The following is an 18,698-nucleotide window of genomic DNA, read 5'->3' as shown; positions in this document are numbered from 1 at the left end:
TGCTCCCGGCCACTGCAGCCTCGACCTGCTGGGCTCCGGTGATCCTTCCGCCTCAGCCTTCCAAGTAGCTGGAATTACAGGTGCGTGCTACCACGCCCGGCTAATTTTTTTTGATTTATTATAGAGATGAGGTCTCGCTGCCCAGGCAGGTCGAGAACCCGTGGGCTCAGGCAATCCACTCACCTTAGCCTCCCAAAGGCACGGGATTACAGGCTGAGCCACCAAGCCTGGGTGTGTGTGTTTTTTTAACCTGCAAAATGGTGATTGTGATATTTGCTTGAAGGTCAAAAGGTTAAAAAGGATGATGTTCTTAACCTCTTTCCAACTTGAAAATTCTATGATAGATTGAGTATTTTTGTCTAAACTTGGTTTTCACTGTCACTCTAAAGATGGTTTTTGTAACAAGAAACTGTATTTTCATCAAGTAGAAACCTTGATGTTGAAAAAAAAGTTGCAAAATAAACAAAGCATACATGTTAATGATGATAGAAAGCAATCTAAAAATTAATGACTATGAATCTTTTGAATTCTAAAACAAGTTTTGAAAATGTTTCAAATATTGGGACTTTTAAAAAATAAAGACTTGTCATCCCTTCAGATATATAAACTAAAATTGTCTTAGAAATTCTAGTTATGTTGTTCTCTTATTTGTTTTTGCATTAGCTATCTGTTCATAGGAAGTACTTATCATTCACTAATATCTCCTGATATCTCAGTGTTGTGTAATAATTCTAAGCCTTTGAGGCTGAGCTGATCAGTTACTCACCTTTAAACATAGGTATTGTTTTATATGTTTATCAGAATACCAAAGCTCTTTTCTTCAGCAAGTATTTGATATGCTTAGCATATCCAATCATTAGATGTTTATTGAACAGTATACGGAATTGTCCTTAACTCACCTCATGTGGGGTGGTAGTGCCTACTTGAGAGAGGCAAAGGGAAGGCCAGGCTGAGGAAGGGTGCCAAAGGGCTGAATACATTGAAGTATCCAAGTCAAGTACATGTACAATGCCCGTGTACCTTTCTCTCCAGATTCTCTGATCACAATATGTGGGAGGTAGTGTGCAGGCATCTATCAGTGCGGGGGATTTTGATATACAGTGGAGCACACTGTAGTGCAGCATTTTCCCTTATTCCATCCCATGCAGTCTTCCCAATAGCACTGTTAGATGGAATCCTCATCTAGAAAGGAGGGATGATCACTGAGCCTCAGATAAAGAAAGGAGTCCATCCAGTGAGTTTACAGTTGTAAAAAGTGAGTGGACCAAGATTTGGTCCCAGATTCTCTAAACCCTGGTCTAAAGCTTTAATTCCTAGCATTCTAATTTGTGTAGTGTTATGGGGTAGAAGAAATGAGAAAATAAGCAGTTGAGGAAAGGGTACAAGAAATGGAGCTAAAGACAAAATCCTCAGTATGTATCAAGGTATAAGTGGTCATGACCTTTTTTTTTCCTAATGGATATGCATATCTGGTGTATCGTCCTGACTGGAAAAGATCTTGAGCTTCCTGGTGCTTCTTTGCAAAATATTCAATTACAGGCTTTAGGCCAGTAAAGAAGTTACTGCTTTTAAGATATTATAAGTTTGGAAGGATGATAACTTGAAACAACTGTCACTTGAGAACCATCATATAATTGTGGAACAGTATACCCTTAACTGTTGTAGTCTTAATTTTTTTTCTGATCCAGTAATCATGGAAAACTAATAAACTCTTCAGCTTTTGTAAGTTAATATAAGAAAAGGCAGCTACCATTTATTGGGTGTTTACTGTTTGCAAAATATTAGTGTGCCGGGTACTTTCCTTATATTATCTCATTCAGTCCTCACTTCAACCCTGTGAAGAAAGTATTACTACCTTTAGAGACGGCAAAAATTTTCTCCAAATCATACTTCTAATTAGTAATAAAACTCATGTGACCTCACTTTCTGAGAAGGACATTATATGCATTTGTTAAATCCTTGGAACAACATCATGACATAGGTACCTTTTCAAAGCCACACAGTCGGTGAGGACAGAACTAGAATCTAAAGCCCAGCAGTCTGATTCTAGAGCCCATGCTTCGGCATCCTGTTAGTTTCATCTACTCCCAAATCATGTATTTGCAAATGGAGAAACTGCAAATAAATGGGAAAAAATTATTTAATATCTTCAGGCAGTAAAGTTGCTATTAGAATTTTGAGCAAGTGGTATGTGCTTAAGGAGTAATTGGTTGTACCAGTCCTTCTGCAACGACAGCAGTGTATGTTATTTCCTCATAGAACAGATGTCTTTGGTTAACTTAACCCAGATTTGATTTATTTGTTTGTTTGTTTATTTATATGTTATTTATTTAAATCCAGGTTTTAAAGAGTCAAAGAGATGGTTTTGAATAGAAGCAGAGATCTAAACCTCATGTTCTGATGGCAGGCATGACTTCTTTGCCTGTCCTCCAACTTCATGACTCATTAGGGCTATATAAGATAAAAATTGTCTTGAAGAAAAACACTGTCACTACCATAATGGTGTCTTCATCTGTAACATGAGCAGTGACCACCACTTCCTCCTTTGAGATAAGAATAATGATATTTTGATGTCTAGGAACATCAGTGAAGGCCTTTAGGGAAAACTACATGTATTTCAAATGTATATACTATTTTTAAATGTAGATTTTCTTTAAAGATCCAGTGAAGTTATATTCCCCATTCTTTTACGGAATCTAGAACTCACCTAAAGCTTTAATTATATGACAAGTTTGAGGATTTTTATACAGATGAGGGTGACAGCAGATTTTCCCAATGCAGTGACTACTGGCATAATTTTTGACAGTTAACCAATCCCTAAACTGCTTCAATTATCTTGTTTTCCGTAGTGAGAAATTTAATTAAAACACAGTACAGATTGTGAAAAGGTTATTTATGAAAATGCATTTTAAATGTGAATTGAAAAGCCTAGGGACACCTTTTATTTTAGATAAAAAGATGAAGATTCTATATTTTTTTATATTCATTTTAACAGAAGCAAGAGTAAGAGCAGTATGTAATTTATTTGAAATGTCTATCAGAAGCCTCACAAATCAATCTTTTTCCTAAATTGCTCAAAAAGTTGATTTATTTTAGAAATATAAGACTATAAGAAATAAACCCAGATTTTAAATATGTTAGTATAGAAGTTTTTTTTCTTTCTTCCTACCTTAAATGAAAGCAACAACAAAAAAAGTGCCCTATTAAAGGGCTCTGAAATGGCAATATCATGAAGTATGGTGAGCAGATTTTACATTCATAATTAGGCCTGCCCATCTAATTTAGTTGAGCTATGATGGTTTTTATTTGAGCTGATGTGACAAATATATCATATCCTTTAGGTGAATTAGGACTGAGGCAGAGAAGGGAACTTTTGAACCACTAGATTAGTTCTCTCTTTTAATAAGTTTTCTACAAGGACCTGCCATTTTAGTTTTATCATTTTTTGAGCATTTTACCAGAATTCATTTAATGGTCTCTGCTTTCAAGTAGATCAGAGTCTAAGAAGGAATACAATATAGGGGAGGAAAAAATAATTTTCTCTCTACCTTTCTGAGTTCTTTCCTGGGATGGACTCCCATAACAAAAGAAAAACAGACAAGTTTATTAACATGCATTTTTCATATATGTGCATGAAATACTCAAGGAATGAGTCAATCTCAAAGAGATGACTTAGAATTCTGGCTTTCATAGGATCTTCAACAAAGAACAGAATATTTTTAGAGAAGTGACTAGACAAAGGAAAAGGACTGAGTCTCTAGGAGCAGCAGATTCTGGAATTTTGTTATGTAGATTCTTCTGGTGGCATCTCAGACTAACAAGAGTCTAAAGTTGTCTTTAGTGATCAATTTTTGTCTGTCCTGGTAGAGAAGAGAGAAAGAAAACCAGAGAATTTTTTTTTGTATGTGCTTATTCTCAATTACCTTCAGCTCAAGGTATATATTTATGCTAAAGGTATATATTAGGGGGTGGCATTCTTGACCTCCCACAACAGTTATCATCCACACTTTGAGTCCCCTCATACTCCCTTGTATTTTTTAGGTGGTCAGTCTGTATTATTTGGGTCCATGAGTTTACATCTTATTTAGGGTACTTATCTCAGAGTAATGTAACCATTCCTTTATTGGTCTTACTTTTCCCATTATATTTTAAGTTATTGATTGTAGGAGCCATGTCTTTTTATCCACAGGACCACCCAGTATATAGTAAGTACTCAGTGTTTGGTTTCTTGATACAAAGACAAAATACAATTAACATTCAGGATAAGAGCGACTATAATTGACTTATATGTACAAAGAATCAGGGGAAACAAAGAGGGAAGACTGACTACTTGATAGACTGTGGAAAGATTGACTAGAGAAGATAGTGCTTAAATCAAACAGGAACATAGACAAGTAACACTCAGGCAGGAAGAACTTGGAGGACTTTCCATGGCAGCTCCATGTGATATTCTAAGGCATAGACACAGGGAGGATCTTGGTGTACTGCATTCAGCCAGATGAATTTCGGTAGTAGTATGTTACTGATGAGGTTTATTGTCATCTTTTTCTTCGCACATTTATTTTATTTTGTTCAGTTTGTAGATAGAATAAAGTATGAGGTACATAATAGGCTATGGGATCCCGAAAGACATGTTAGTACTCTAGTGGTTTAAAATAAACAAAAAAGCATTTTAAAACAGAACCATATTGTCAAGATGGATGATACTAATAGAAGGCCAGCTGGCCATCTAGATGTGTCCTCACAGTGTGGCATCATCCTGGTGCGTTCACTATAGTATAGGGTCTGACCCTCAGTTTTTAAAATTTTTAAAAAATTTTTATTTTAAAGATGTGGGTTACAATACAGGATTAGGTAGACCAAGTTTGGGCCTCACTTTGGTCCCCACATCACCTGGTTTGAGATCAGGTACCCTTACCACCACTCCTTCCCCTGGCAGTTTCCCACTACTGCCAATCCCTTTCTTATAATAATATGATCATTGCTCTGGATCTGTTTATGAGTGAGAACATGCAGTACTCAGTTCTTCATTTCTGCCATAGGTCACTGAGTATTACAGACTAAATCCATCCAAGTTGCTGCGAAGTTCATAATTTTGTCCTTTATGGCTGCATAATATGCCATCATGTATATGTACCACATTTTTAAAATCCAGTCTACTTTTGATAGACAGCATGATTGGTTCCATGCTTTTGCTATTGTGAATAATGTTGCAATAAACATGCATGTGCAGGTATGTTTTTTGTAGAATGATTTGAGTTCCTCTGGATATATTCCCAGAGGGGGATTGCTGGGTTGTATGGGAGGTTGATTTTTAGATTTTTTTAGGAAGCACCACACTGTTTTCCACAGAGGTTGTATTAGTTTACACTCCCACTATCAGATGTTGGTTATCCCTTTACCCTCAGTTTTATAAGGCCAGGCAGTTTATCTTAGTGGTTAAAAGCAAAGTTGGGAGCCAGACTGACTGTCAAATACTTGATCTGCACATAATTGTTATATGACTTTAGTTAAGTTGCTTAACTACTTTGTGCATCAGTTTCTAATCAATAAATGGAAATATTAGTGCTTATAACATAAGACTATTATGAAGACTAGGTAAATTTCCGTATAGAAAGTACTTAGAATAGTGCATGACACATAAAAGGTGATATATATATATATATATAAGTATTTTTATTGTTGTTGGCTCAAATCTGATTTTTTTCAATTTACTAACGTATTTCAATCTTTCACAGCTCTTGCTGTATTTCAGACATTAGTATGTAAAAAGTGTAATATCTAGTACTATTCACTTACTAGAATTGCTAAAATTTAAATGATTATTTCAAATATTGGCTGGAATGAGGCACAATAGGAACTTTTATACACTGCTGTGGAGATGGAAATTGATATAACCACTTTGGAAAAATGCCAGAAACATTTGACTGTCTGTTAAAGTTTAGCACATGCTTCATGTGGACTAAGCAATCCTCCTCCTGAGTAATTTCTCATCAGGGATTCATAGGTAGGTATGCCAGAAGACTCGTGTAAGAATCCTGTGGGCAAAAACTGGAAAGAAGCAAAATGCCTGTCTACAGTAGAGTAGATAACAAATGTAGTATAATCCTGTAGAGCATATAGGCAGTGAGAAGGAACCAAATGCTGTACGCAACAACATGGATGAATCTTACAACAATGTGTAATGAAGGAAAAACAGCGCAAAATAGTAGCTCATCTGATTCCAAGTAGATAAAACTCAAGGCTAATAAAAACTCGTTTCTGATGAGGAGTCAGAGTTGTGATTGCTATTTGGGGGAGATAATAATTGGGAAAGGGGAACACTTGGAGATTCTGGTGGCTGTTGATATTCCATTTCTTGCTTCAGATACTAGTTATTTCTGGTGTGTGACCAGTTAGGATCATTGGTAAAAATTCACTAAGTTGTGTACCTTTTTATGTCTTTGTAAATCTGTACCTTTTTATGACTTATTTTGTGCTTGAACAAAAAGCTTAAAAGTATGACCAGTTTGTGAATTAAGTGAATTATACTACTAAATAGATGAGATACTCTTATTTGTAACAGAGCATTGCATCTTCCTTCAAGCAGATCTGCGATTAGACCAGGTGATAATCTGAAGGTTTCTCAGTCAGTCTAAAAACAGAGCAGAAAATAATCTTGATGCTAATGTTATAAAACTATCACAGTGCTTAGATTCTCATTGTACAGAAACCTCTGCACTGTGAATTACATGTGCATTTAAGTATCCCGGGAACCCTTTTCTTGTCAACGGGACTGAAGATTCTTGGCATTGCTCATTTGGCCGGTCATCATTCATAGAGGGGGCATTCTCCTCAAATGAGCACCTGTAAGAATGACCGAATCGATATATAATCCATGATTAACTGAATGCTTATTCTGCCTGGGAACACAGTGATAAACAGGCAGTGAAGCCCCTGTTCTTATGGAGACTACATTTCTTGTGAGAGATGTGGGTAATGGTAAATATTGGGTGTTGATGAGAATCAACTTCCAAGACTTTGACTGAATATACCTACAAAAGGTGAAATAGAAACAACAAACAAAAAAAATCTGAAGACATGAAAGCTAAAATGGTTTAAAAACAAATAAGTAATGGGCCAACAGCTTAGAGAAAAATTTAAGCCAAAAAGGTGCATTCAGCACTTCTGGCTGATTTTCCTTGCAGCATTCTTCTTCAGCTTGGGTTCCTCTTCTGAACCACAGAATATGAAAAAGTATTTTGGGTTCCTCATCTGAACCACAGAATATGAAAAAGTATTTGTGTTACTGTTTTTTCCACTCTCCCAAGAATGGTATCTATAACTACTATCTTTATAGATGCATAAGAGAAAAGTTAATTCATTTTACATACAATAGATGTTTTAGGGCATCAGGTTTAATTCTCTGGTGGAATCCTGGTTGAAAAATGCTGCTGTGGGCTTCTTTTGATTTCTAAAGAAGGTTATAGTGAATCCTAATTGAGCCTTAAAAGAAATCCAGAGCTTGGGGAGGTTAAAAAAAATGAGTTTAAGTTCCACCAAGGTTGAGTGGAGGAGCTGATAATCCCCTAGGCTATGGATTGGATTCCAAAAATGCTGTACCTCTAGGGGAACACATTGATGGTCAGCTTCCAGTCATCTTAGTCCTTGGTAGGACTAAGTTTACTCTGAAATTGCTGATTTTTGTATCCTTGAGAAAGCAAATATAAATTATCCGTGAAGAAATATAACAATGTATGCCTGAATTTAATGTCTCATATATAATTACAGATACGCAATCAAAATCACAGCCACCATAATAATATTTTTTTAAAACTATGAAAAATGATAGAGAACCACAGTCGATTCAGATAGTAAGCACAAAGTAACCCTGCTCATTATAGTAAAAGAATTAAAAAATAAGCATAATGATTTAAATAAAAAACTGGACAATATGAAGGGGGTTCAAAAAGAAAACAAAAATGGAATCATTTTTTGGTGGTTGGGCCCCTGGTAGTACAGGCTTCACCCACGAGGTAAGTGTTCTAGGAGCCCATCAGCATCAGTGTTTCAGCTAGCGTTGTGAGAGTTGGCTTCAGTGAATTTTTTTTGGAGATTGTTTCAACACATTTGCCCATTTCGTGATAAGTGCTTTATGAGCACACCTGCCCACACTGTGCTGAGTCTACAGCAGTTTTTGACCAAAGACAGCATGACCCCCTTGTCCTATCCCTTGTTCAACAGATTTCTCCCCAAGCGACTTTTTCCCACCCCATGGGTGACAAAAATCCTCAAAGGAAAACATTTTGCTGATGTGGAAGAGGTAAAACAAAAACCAGCAGCACTAAAAAGCATCCAAGTTTACAAGTACAAAAACTTTTGAGCAGTGGAAGAAGCATCTCAATTAGTGTATTACATCAAATGGAAAGTACTTTGAAGGTGACTGAAGTTTAAACATGTAAGAATACATGTACCTTTTTTAATAACTAAATTCTGAGTTTTTTGGGGTCCGTCATATAGAAAACGTAGATGTTATTGAACCTAAAAGTACAAAAACTAAAAGAACTAAGTAGATGGATTCAGTAGCAGATTAGGCACAGCTGTAGAAAGAGTACACTGAATGTTAGATCTGTGAAACAAAAAGACAAGAGACTAGACTGCAAGGAAAATAGCCTGAGACATAAAGTCTCCAATGGCCATCCTGCTCACTTAAAGCCCAAAGGCCCCACACGGTCTAGCCTGGGCACCTCTATCCCAGCTCACTCTACTCTTGCCTCTTGTCTTAAACACTTCCTGCTGCTATAACAAAATACCTTAGACTGAATAATTTATAACTCGTAAAAATGTATATCTCACATGTTTGAGGCTGTGTAGTCTAAGAGCAAGGTGCTCACATATTCAGTGTCTGGTGAAGGCTCACTCTCTGCCTCATAGTTGGCGCCTCTTACCACGTCTTCTCAGGGCAGAAGGGCAAAAGGAATGGAAGGGACTGAGGGGCAGGCAGCTCTCTGAAGCCTCTTTCACAGGGGAATTAATTCTGTTTATGAGGGTGGAGCCTGCATGTCTTAATCACCACCCGGAGACCCAACTTCTTAATCCCACCTCAGTGGGGATTAACTTTCAGCATGAATGGTGGAGGGACACAAACTTTCAAACCACAGCACTCATCTGCCTCATGGCCCCGCTATTCAATCTGCCTGAAATGCTCTCCCCCTTCCATCTCAATATCTGCATGGACAGCACATGTCTTCTTTTTGTATTCGAAGCCTCTTATCTAAGAACTTCATTCGTCTAAATCTAAAATCTCTCCCTCACTCACAGTGTCTTACATACGATAATTTTGATAATGGTTTTATTTGTCTGTTTCCCTACAGGAGCAAAGCTTTTTGTATCGCTTGTGTATTTAATGCTCTGTCCCCAGTGCTCAGTACAGTGCCTTACACACAGCTGACATTCAACAAAGTCTACTGCCCAGAGTAGATGGAGCGATCTATTTAAAAGTCTGTAGCATGATGCCGGGTTAATATAAACTTAATAAAATTTAGTTAATTCCCTCTGTTTTCTGTCTTTATGGGATTTCTAGTTTAATTTCATTTTTCTTAATTATTCATTTACAGTTAGTTTTCCTTCTCCTTGTTTGTGGATTTCTGGATTACCTTTGTTGTTATTTTAATTTCTTTTAAATGTATTGTTTAGCACCTTGGCAAATTCTGAGAAATGTAATTCTCTCTCAGATATGAACTGAGAGTAGACATTCTGTGAATAATTGACATCAACATATTTTTGAAACCTATATTCAGATGTTGATAGACTGGCCGATAACTTGGTCAGTCATTTCTTTCTCTAAAAGCCACAGTAGTTAATACAGGTGTTGGCAGAATGGAAATGCGAACATCTCATTGTAGACAAAATTGTAACAATTCATCAATATTCTATGCAAGACAAATACCTTGGTAGCTTTGATTTTTTTTTTCTCTGACCTTACAGCTTAGGAGTGATAAAAGGAATTGGTCTTTAACTAAAACAAAACTACATTTATTGGGCATGAACTGTGCCAAACAGTTTTCATAAATAATTTTTTGTTAAACCTTCCACAGCCATCAGAAACCGTCAGGAGGTGTATTATGGTTCCCATTTTGCAAATTATAAAATTAGGATTCAGAGAGGTTAGTAACTTACCCAAAGTCACACAGCAAGTAAGTGATAGAGCTGGCATTTGAATGTAGTCATCAGACTTCAAAGACTGATATGCAGAAGGTGTATTATTTTAAAAGCTATATAATATAGTCCTCACAGCCATAAAATAAACAATTGGGAATGTGAGTCGATTGTTAAATAAATGATGTTTTGTTGAAATGATATGGGAAAGAGTCTAGATTTAATATTGTAATTTTGTCCTTAATTGTAAAATAACTTGGTTATGAAATATGCACAATCATTAGTGATTCTTGTAGGTGACACTACATAGGCCAAGAATATTATTACCTAGATCCCCAGTAAAAAAGAATTTCCTAAAAGCCTACTTTTAATGACTTTGTTTTACAAACTCAAAACAATCTTTATAAGACTAAATTTAAATAAGATTTTAACACTATATTATATAAGAAAACTTTTTACATTTTCTAGTGACCAGTTATTACCCTAATTAAAGTGAACAATTACATAGCATAATCATATCCTTTTAAAAAGACCAAAACAAACACTGTTTTGAAAATCAACCTTTTTATAAATTCCTCTGTCCTTTTAAAATGGTTTTGTCCAGGTTTAAATGTTGTGCTTGATTTTACTTGTGACAGAAATAGAATTAAATGGGTCATGCTGTTTCCTTTATCCTGGAAAATCTCTTCTGTTCAAAGCAAGATTTCTCTGGTGTTTGGTCTGTGTCGGTTTGAGTTTTATAGGTCGGGAATGACAAATAAAGAATCTCTACCTATGTTAGAACACATTTGTCCTTACTCTAGCCTGGCATCCACCAACTCTCCAGCTTACCGTTAGTTCAGTACCATTTCTAAACTCAGAACTCAGACGTATGATTTGATGAATAAGCAAGTTTTTTTAATGAGGCAGTAAGGTGCAATAATAAACATCATTTCTTGTCCATGTTTGTTCACTATTTTAATAACGTTTTTCAGGCTTTCAGAAATAGAATACGGAGTTCAATAGGCAAATTTTTTTGCTGACAGCAGAAAATATAAGACTGATGTTTAATTTTGGCAGAAAATAATATAGATAAGGTCTTATCAGATTTTACAATATTTTAATAAATACTACATTTCATTCTACATCCATCTTAGAGAAGCACTTATTACATTTTCTGCCACTTGGTCATTAATTAGTTCTTTTCTTCATTCATTTATTCAACAAATATTAGCGCATATCCCTATGTGCTAGCTACTGAGCATACAAGAGAACAAGGCCCCTTCCTTACCCTTAAGGACCTTGCCAGCTAGTGAGAGAGAAAAGAGGCCAGGAAATCATTGCAGGAGCCACGTATATACAAGCTATCATTTTTCATGGAAGCACAAAGGAGGGAGTGATAATTCAGCCTGGAGTCTTGCTGGGTGTCCAAAAAGGTGATGTCAGAGGCATAACAGTCTGCAGTAGCACAGCTGCCATGGGGTGCTCACCCAGGGGCCGAAGCACACAGTGTCTAGCAGCAGTTGTAGGCACTGTCCCTGGGTAAGTGGGTGAGGGTAAGCCAGTGAGAGGTGCGGGAATTTGTTCTTTGTCTTATAGGAATCAGGAGAAAAGGAGTGGAGATTTCCAGCAGGGGGGGAAGCAACAAGCTCAGATTTGCCTTTTAGGGTAAATAGTTCTGGAGGAATGTTGAGGTAAGCATTGAAAAGTCAAAGAGACTACTTGGGATCTCCTACTAGTCCAGTTAAGAAATCCTGAATGATTTCAGTGAATCTGATAATTCCGAATGAATTTGATGACTCACATTGGGAATGTAGAGAAAGAAAGATTTAGGAGATAAAAAACAAATTTATTGACTGGTTAGAATGATAGTGGAATGGTAAAGCAGTAAGCATTGATTTTATCCATAAAACAGTGCCTTCATAGGTTTATGTAGATGGGTGCATTCACACCAGTTTATTAGAAATCTCATGTATCTCCAATACTGCCTCACTCACAGGTACAAGACCCTGTTTTTAAAGTACAAGGAAGGGGATAAAACATCTCGGCAGTGTATTTTTACAACATAAGGGAGCTCTGTTAACCATCTTCCAAGGAAAATTATGTAGGTTACTTAAAATGAGTTTACAGTGCCCAATTCTCTCACCTTTGGTCATCTGAGCCATGACTGGAGGCTCGGAGAGGCCTAGACTAGCAGAGGAAAACTCAAGGCAAAGGAGAAAGGACTCAGATGAGACTTATTTGGCCCGCTTTGCCTCCAGAGGCATTTGATCCAGTAATCTAAGAAACATCTTTTGAGTCCTCACTGTGTTCCAAACTGGTTATTCTGTGCCTGTTGTGAAAGAATGAGTAAGACACAAGATATGGTCGTTGTGGTAGGCGAGTCAAATACAAGGCATAACAGAAACTATACAGTAGAGAGTAATATGTTAGGTCCTTTGTTGGCATAACCACAGGTACTATAGACTCTGTTTTTGTGGGACTGAGAAGTTATGACAAAATTGGAGGCCTCATTTAGCTTCATCTTGAAAAATTCACTAGGCAGAGAGGGCAGGCACAGACTTGTAGGAAACAGCACATGAACTGGAAGTGATTACTGAATTTGAGGCACAAGACACACTGCAAAAAAGGAGGCTGACATGTAGACTGGGGCCATTTCACAGAGGGGAATGTTCTCTAGGAGAAAATACTAAAATGTGAGAAATTGCACTAAGATTTCAAGTGTAAGGAAAGTTTTTCTGCATACCTGAGTAGTGTCAGCAGTGTGAAGTGTGGTAAGTTCCCCATTTCATGTTTTGGCAAGCTTTTTAAGTAGATTCTGGCCAGGTACAATGGCTCAAGTCTAGAATCCCAGCACTTTGAGAGGCAGAGATGAGAGGACTGTCTGAGCTCAGGGATTTGAGACCAGCCTGAGCAACATGGCAAGATCATGTTTATACAAAAAAATCAAAAAAGTAGCCAGGCATGGTGGAGCTTGCCTGTGGTTCCAGCTACCTGGAAGGCTAAGGCAGAAGAATTACCTGAGCCCAGCAGGTCGAGACTGCGGTGGTCATGAGCAGCATGCCACTGCACTCCAGCCTGGGTGACAGAGTGAGACTCCAACTCCAACTCAAAAAAAAAAAAAAGAGTAGATTCTAAGTTTAGATGTGTGCTTGAACTGAATGTTTAACATTGTCCTCTATACTTTATTTTAATATTTCACTAAGTTATATGTTGAATTGTAACAAATACTGCATTCACTGTTTTTTAAATTCCTATTCTAGCCTTAGAAAAATCTACAGAAGAATTTTATAATGTCAAACTATGTAAAGAAGAAAAAAGAGCAACCAGTGGTTGAGAATACTGAAAGATAAGAGCATTAGGGGAAAAAAGGGGAGGTCTGCTGAACCCTCAGATCACTCAGTCCTCAGACAAATAAAACCCCTGAGGTTTAGAGGCTCTTACTCAGCTCCACTTCCCTCTTTCCTTCTCACTTCAATCATTGACTGAGATATTTACTTACTGGTTAATTTCCCTCTACTGTTCTCAGCCAGTGACCTCATCTCCTACCTTCTAATAAAAAATAGTTGATCAACAAGAATTCGTTCACCCTGCTTAGAAACTTATACACTGAGTAGCAGCCACATTCATATTTTCCTCCTTTTCTCCTGTCATGCTGTGCTTTGTGCTTCCCTTTGTTTTTCTAGTTGTGTTCATCAAACAATTAATACTTATAATGGAAGGGAGTACAAAATATTTACCCCCATGGCCAAATCCAATTGTGAAATAATCCTGAAAGAAATCTTGTGACAATTGGAAAGTTTATCTTTTAAAATCTCAAGCATAAAAATATTGAAGTCAGTAATTCAGTCAACTAAAAAATATAAAAATTCAAATACATTGCTAGCGTTTTAATATCTGACAGAATACTTGAATGAGGAATGGATGGCATGACTATTGGGATAAAATAGCATTGTGCCTAATATTTTAGTTTTTAAAAAAAAATTCTAATCATTCTAATCTTGATTTTTAAATATGCACAGACATGTAATTCTTTATTTGAAGAAGCCATATTCTTTTCTGGCTAGTAACAGATTGCTAGAGAAACCCAGATGTTTGCATTTTGCCAAACTGTATGTACAATGCAGTGACCTAGTTGCAAATGTCCCCCTCCAGATTCACCCTTTCTGTTCTATACCCCCACACACAGAGATGTTTCTAAAACACAAATGAAAGATGTTGCTGAAAATTTAAATTTATATTCCTGAACTTGGTCCTTCATGATCTGGTTTATGGGTTTCTTGGTCTTGTTCTCTCATCTTTCTTGTGTACTTTACAGTGTACCCACAGCATGCTATTTACTTTCCTGCATTACAAGAGTTCTTATCTTTCTGTCCCTCCGTAGTTTTGCACCTTCTCTTCATTCTGGCTAATTGCAATCTTAATGACTTTTTCTGGCAACTTTTACTTTTTTTGTGCTTTGAAACTAAGTTCTGGCATTGACACTTCTAGGATATTAGCTATTCTATCCCACCTGAATGCTTACCTTTGGCAAGGCATTTGACATGTTGAAACACAGTTGTCTGTTTAGTTGTCTGTCCTATCTCTTTACTCCACCTCATGCTATCATACTCCCTAGAATAGGAAACTCCTTTCTGCGCAAGAGTGCCAGAAACAGGGTAGACACTAAGTGACTTCATAGGGATGTTCCTTCTGATAGAAGATGTCAGCTTCTTTTAATTTGTCAGAATTGTTACTAATATCTGCATTTTGCTACTTACCTGATAATCAAAACCATCTGAAAATGTTTGTTTTCTGATAACTCTTCTCCTTGTGTTGACTATTGGAAGATCATGGCCAAATGAATAATCTACTTTCAACTACTGTGAAGAACACTATGGTTTGAGTATTGTGTTGTAACCATAACCCTGACTTTTATTCTTTCTCTGCCTCCATTTAGTGACTATTCATTTTATATTCTCTTATACCTTGTCATTAAAGTACAGAACATACATAGCTCTTTGACAAATACTCAGTTCCTCCCTGTGAAAAGAACCTTAAAAAAAAAGGTGATTATATATAAATTATGTCTTACTTCTCCAAAGGCAATACTATCCCTTCATGTTAATATTTATTTTACAATGTTGAAGGCATTACAGTACCATACTGTTTCTATTACAGTAACTTTGTAGTAAATTTTGAACTGGGGAAATGTACAGTCTGTCCTGGAACATGCTCCATGTGCAGTGCAGAAGATTGTGTATTTGTTCTTACTGGGTGGATTTTCTGTAGATATCTGTTAGGTATAATTGATTTGGATTTTTGTTTATTATTGAAAATGTGGTATTAAAGTACCAAACAATTATTGTTGAATTTTCTATTCCTTTATTTTCAGTAACTTTCACTTCATATATTTTGAAGTTCTGTTGTTATATTTACATATGTGCATATGTTTATAATTATTGATAATTTGACTTTTCTATCATTTAAAAGATAACATCCTTTTTCACTAGTAACAATTTTTGTCTTAAAGTCTCTTTTACCTGATAGTAGTATAATAGCTATTCTAGCACTCTTTTGGTTACCATTTTTATGGTATATTCTCTTCCATACTTTCAACAAGTTCTTTCAACTTGTTCTCATTGAATCTAAAGTGTGTCTTTTGTAGACAGGATGTGGTTGGATCATTTTTTTTCCATGATGCCAATTTCTGCCTTTTAATTGGTGTGTTAATTTATTTACACTTATTGTAATTACTGATAATGTTAGAATTTATATCTGCCATCTTGCCATTTATTTTCTATTTGTCTTATGTCTTTTTTGTACCTTGCAGCTTTCTTCTATGCTAGATGTTTTATTTCTTTTTACTACACCACTTTAATTTGTTTATTTTTCTATAGTTTTATTTTTTAATTATTTTCTTACCCTGCTTCTTATGGCATGTTTTCAGGAACCAACTTAATCAACAGTACACAAAAACTATGCTCTTTTTTAAGTTCCATTCTCTGCTCTCATCTTTGTCTTATTACTGTCATTTAAATGACATCTTTATATATTGTGTGCTCCTCAAGATTTATAATTATTTCTTTATGCAGTTGTCTTTTAAATCAGACAGAAGGAAAAAGAGTTACAAGCAAAACATGTTTATACTATCTCTTAGATTTACCTAAAGGTTTACCAGTGTAGTATTTTTTTGTTTTTTGTTTGTTTTTGCTTTTTTTCATGTGAATTTATGTGTCCCTTCTCGTTCCCTTGAGGACTCGTTTAGTATTTCTGGTAAAACATATTTGCTACTGGTGAATTCTCTCAGTTTTTTTTCCCCAGGGAATGTCTTAATTTCTCCTTCATTTCTGAAGTAAAGTTTTGCTGGATATGAAATTTTTAGTTGGCAGTCTTTTTAAGTACTTGTGATATGGCTTCCCATTTTCTTCTGGCCCACATGATTTTTTTGTTAGAAATCAGCTATTAAAGTTATAAGGATTCCTCATATGTGATAAGTTGCTTCTCTCTTACAGCTTTCAAGATTCTCTCTTTGTCTTTGCCCCTCAGCAGTTTGACAGTGATATACCTAGGTATGGGTCTGTGAGTTTATTCTTTTTGGAGATTGTTGGGCTTCTTGGGCATGTAAAGTTGTAAAGCTTTTCATCATATTTAGAAAGTTTTCAGCCACTGTTTCTCCAAATAATCTTTCTACTCCTTTCTCTTCTTTTCTCCTGGGTCTCTCAATATGTGTATGTTCATACATTTGATGATGTCCCATAGGACTCTGATGCTGTGTTCATTTTATTCATCTTTTCCCCCCTCTTCCTCAGAGTAGATAACCCTGGGTCATCAAGTTGACTTTTTTTTTCTCTCAGGTTAGTAATATATACTGATGAGCTTCTCTAGGGAATATTTTATTTCAGTTATTATACTTTGCAACTTGAGAATTTCTCTTGGTTCTGTTTAATGTTTTCTATACCTATATTAACACATTTGTGATTGGCAAATTTTTCACTTTCCTAATACTGATTGCTGGTGAAAAAAATATCTGAGTTGGTTGCCACAAACTTCTGTCGTTAAGAACAAGTGAAATGGTCTTTTCAATTAAATTGTCACCTTTTTCACAATGCTGCTGAAAGTTGCAGGTGTATCCAATATTTACCTCAGATACCACTCTGACTAGCATTCCATAGTTTGTATTTTTATTTGGACAATAAAATGAATATATATTATTCAGAAACAGAATTTGCAAAGACACAAAGTCACATCAGTGGCAACTAGGAACAGAATTCGAAATGACATAAATTCATGTCAATGATTGCGAATGAGTTAATATTCTGTATTTGGTGAGACACTGTTCTTATACTTTCCTTTAGTTGTTTGAAAAGGGTGTCTTTTAGTTTCTTGACTATACAGCCATTCTTTGGTATGCTGAGGATTGGTTCCAGGACCACCCACCCCTCCACATAATCAAAATCAACAAAGCTCAAGTCCCTCAGTTGGCCCTTTGGAACCCACATATTTTTAAAAATTGGTGCTCCATTTATGCAGGTTTCACATTCCAAAAGTATTGTATTTTTGATCTGCATTTTGGTGAAACAAAATCTGCATATAAGGGCCCTCTCAGGTCTTTCCTGTGTGTGCCTGTAACATTCTGCATGGTTGTGGCCTTCTACCTTGCCAGTAATATTTCAGAACTTTTCAAGGTCTGTTTGGACATCTCATTCTCCATCTTTCCTTTAAAGCTTTTTAATTATTTTACTGTTTGCACTTCTTCTCCACCATCACAGGCAGCTAAAATATTAAACAATTGCCTCTAATTATTTTCTTCAGATACCTCCAGGGAGAAGGCTTTTTGTACTGGATGAGGCCTGAGTCAGGTAAAATAAAGATGGTTCTCTGGGAATGGAATTTTGAAAGAGCTCCAACCCTGTTTGGCCTCTTTCAGTGGCTTCCAGATTTGTACTGATTGTAGGTGTTGGTTTTCAAGGCTTCTGCAGAGCCAAGGAATGGGCATAGGACAAGAAAAAACAGCACAAAGCTCACTGTTCTTACCAGGATTCAACCTTTAAAAAAAAGGCTGCCTAGATCTCTAAAATTTCCTGGTTAAACGTCTAGGGTTCTGAAAAATGGTGATTCTGACACTTATTTCCAGTTTTTCTTTGCTTTTATATAGTTAATATTTGAAGGTTCCTACTTCACTACTTTCACTGAAGTCACTCCTGTATTTTTCTTTACACTATAACTAGACATATAGTTAAATGCTAACTGGATTAATGGAAACTCACTAAAAACAGAATTATTCTTTTTTTTCAGAAATTTCTCTGAATGTTTTTGTACTTCTGTTATATTTTAGGACTATGATGATGGATATGGCACTGCTTATGATGAACAGAGTTATGATACCTATGATAACAGCTATAGCACCCCAGCCCAAAGGTAAGAGTCAGCCTTTATTACCAGACCCCACAACAGATACTTGAACCCTTTCATATCTGTATACTCTGGGGGAAACATAGCAGTCAGCTAGAGAAGGTAGTTTGACTTGCCCTGTTTTACTCATTATTTGTTTTAATTGGAGAAGCACTATCTGTTCTACCAACTAGCATGTGTTGCCCCAC

General features: G+C 36.2%; 1 protein-coding gene across 2 annotated transcripts in view; it reads left to right on the top strand.

The window, feature by feature from the left end:
- Nucleotides 1-18,698, top strand: part of KHDRBS3 (KH RNA binding domain containing, signal transduction associated 3) — a 222,788-nt gene that overhangs the window by 150,500 nt on the left and 53,590 nt on the right. For both annotated transcript variants that reach the window (XM_021712876.1, XM_008059199.2), the window contains exon 7: nt 18,434-18,516. In XM_021712876.1, the coding sequence (XP_021568551.1) occupies nt 18,434-18,516 (83 nt within the window). The remainder of the gene's footprint in view (nt 1-18,433; nt 18,517-18,698) is intronic.

This window comes from Carlito syrichta, unplaced genomic scaffold (assembly GCF_000164805.1).
Source record: "Carlito syrichta isolate Samal-C Ts95f unplaced genomic scaffold, Tarsius_syrichta-2.0.1 Scaffold91408, whole genome shotgun sequence".
NCBI classification, from domain to species: Eukaryota; Metazoa; Chordata; class Mammalia; order Primates; family Tarsiidae; genus Carlito; species Carlito syrichta.
Note: the sequence above shows the minus strand (reverse complement) of the source record. Positions and strands in the feature narration are given on the sequence as shown.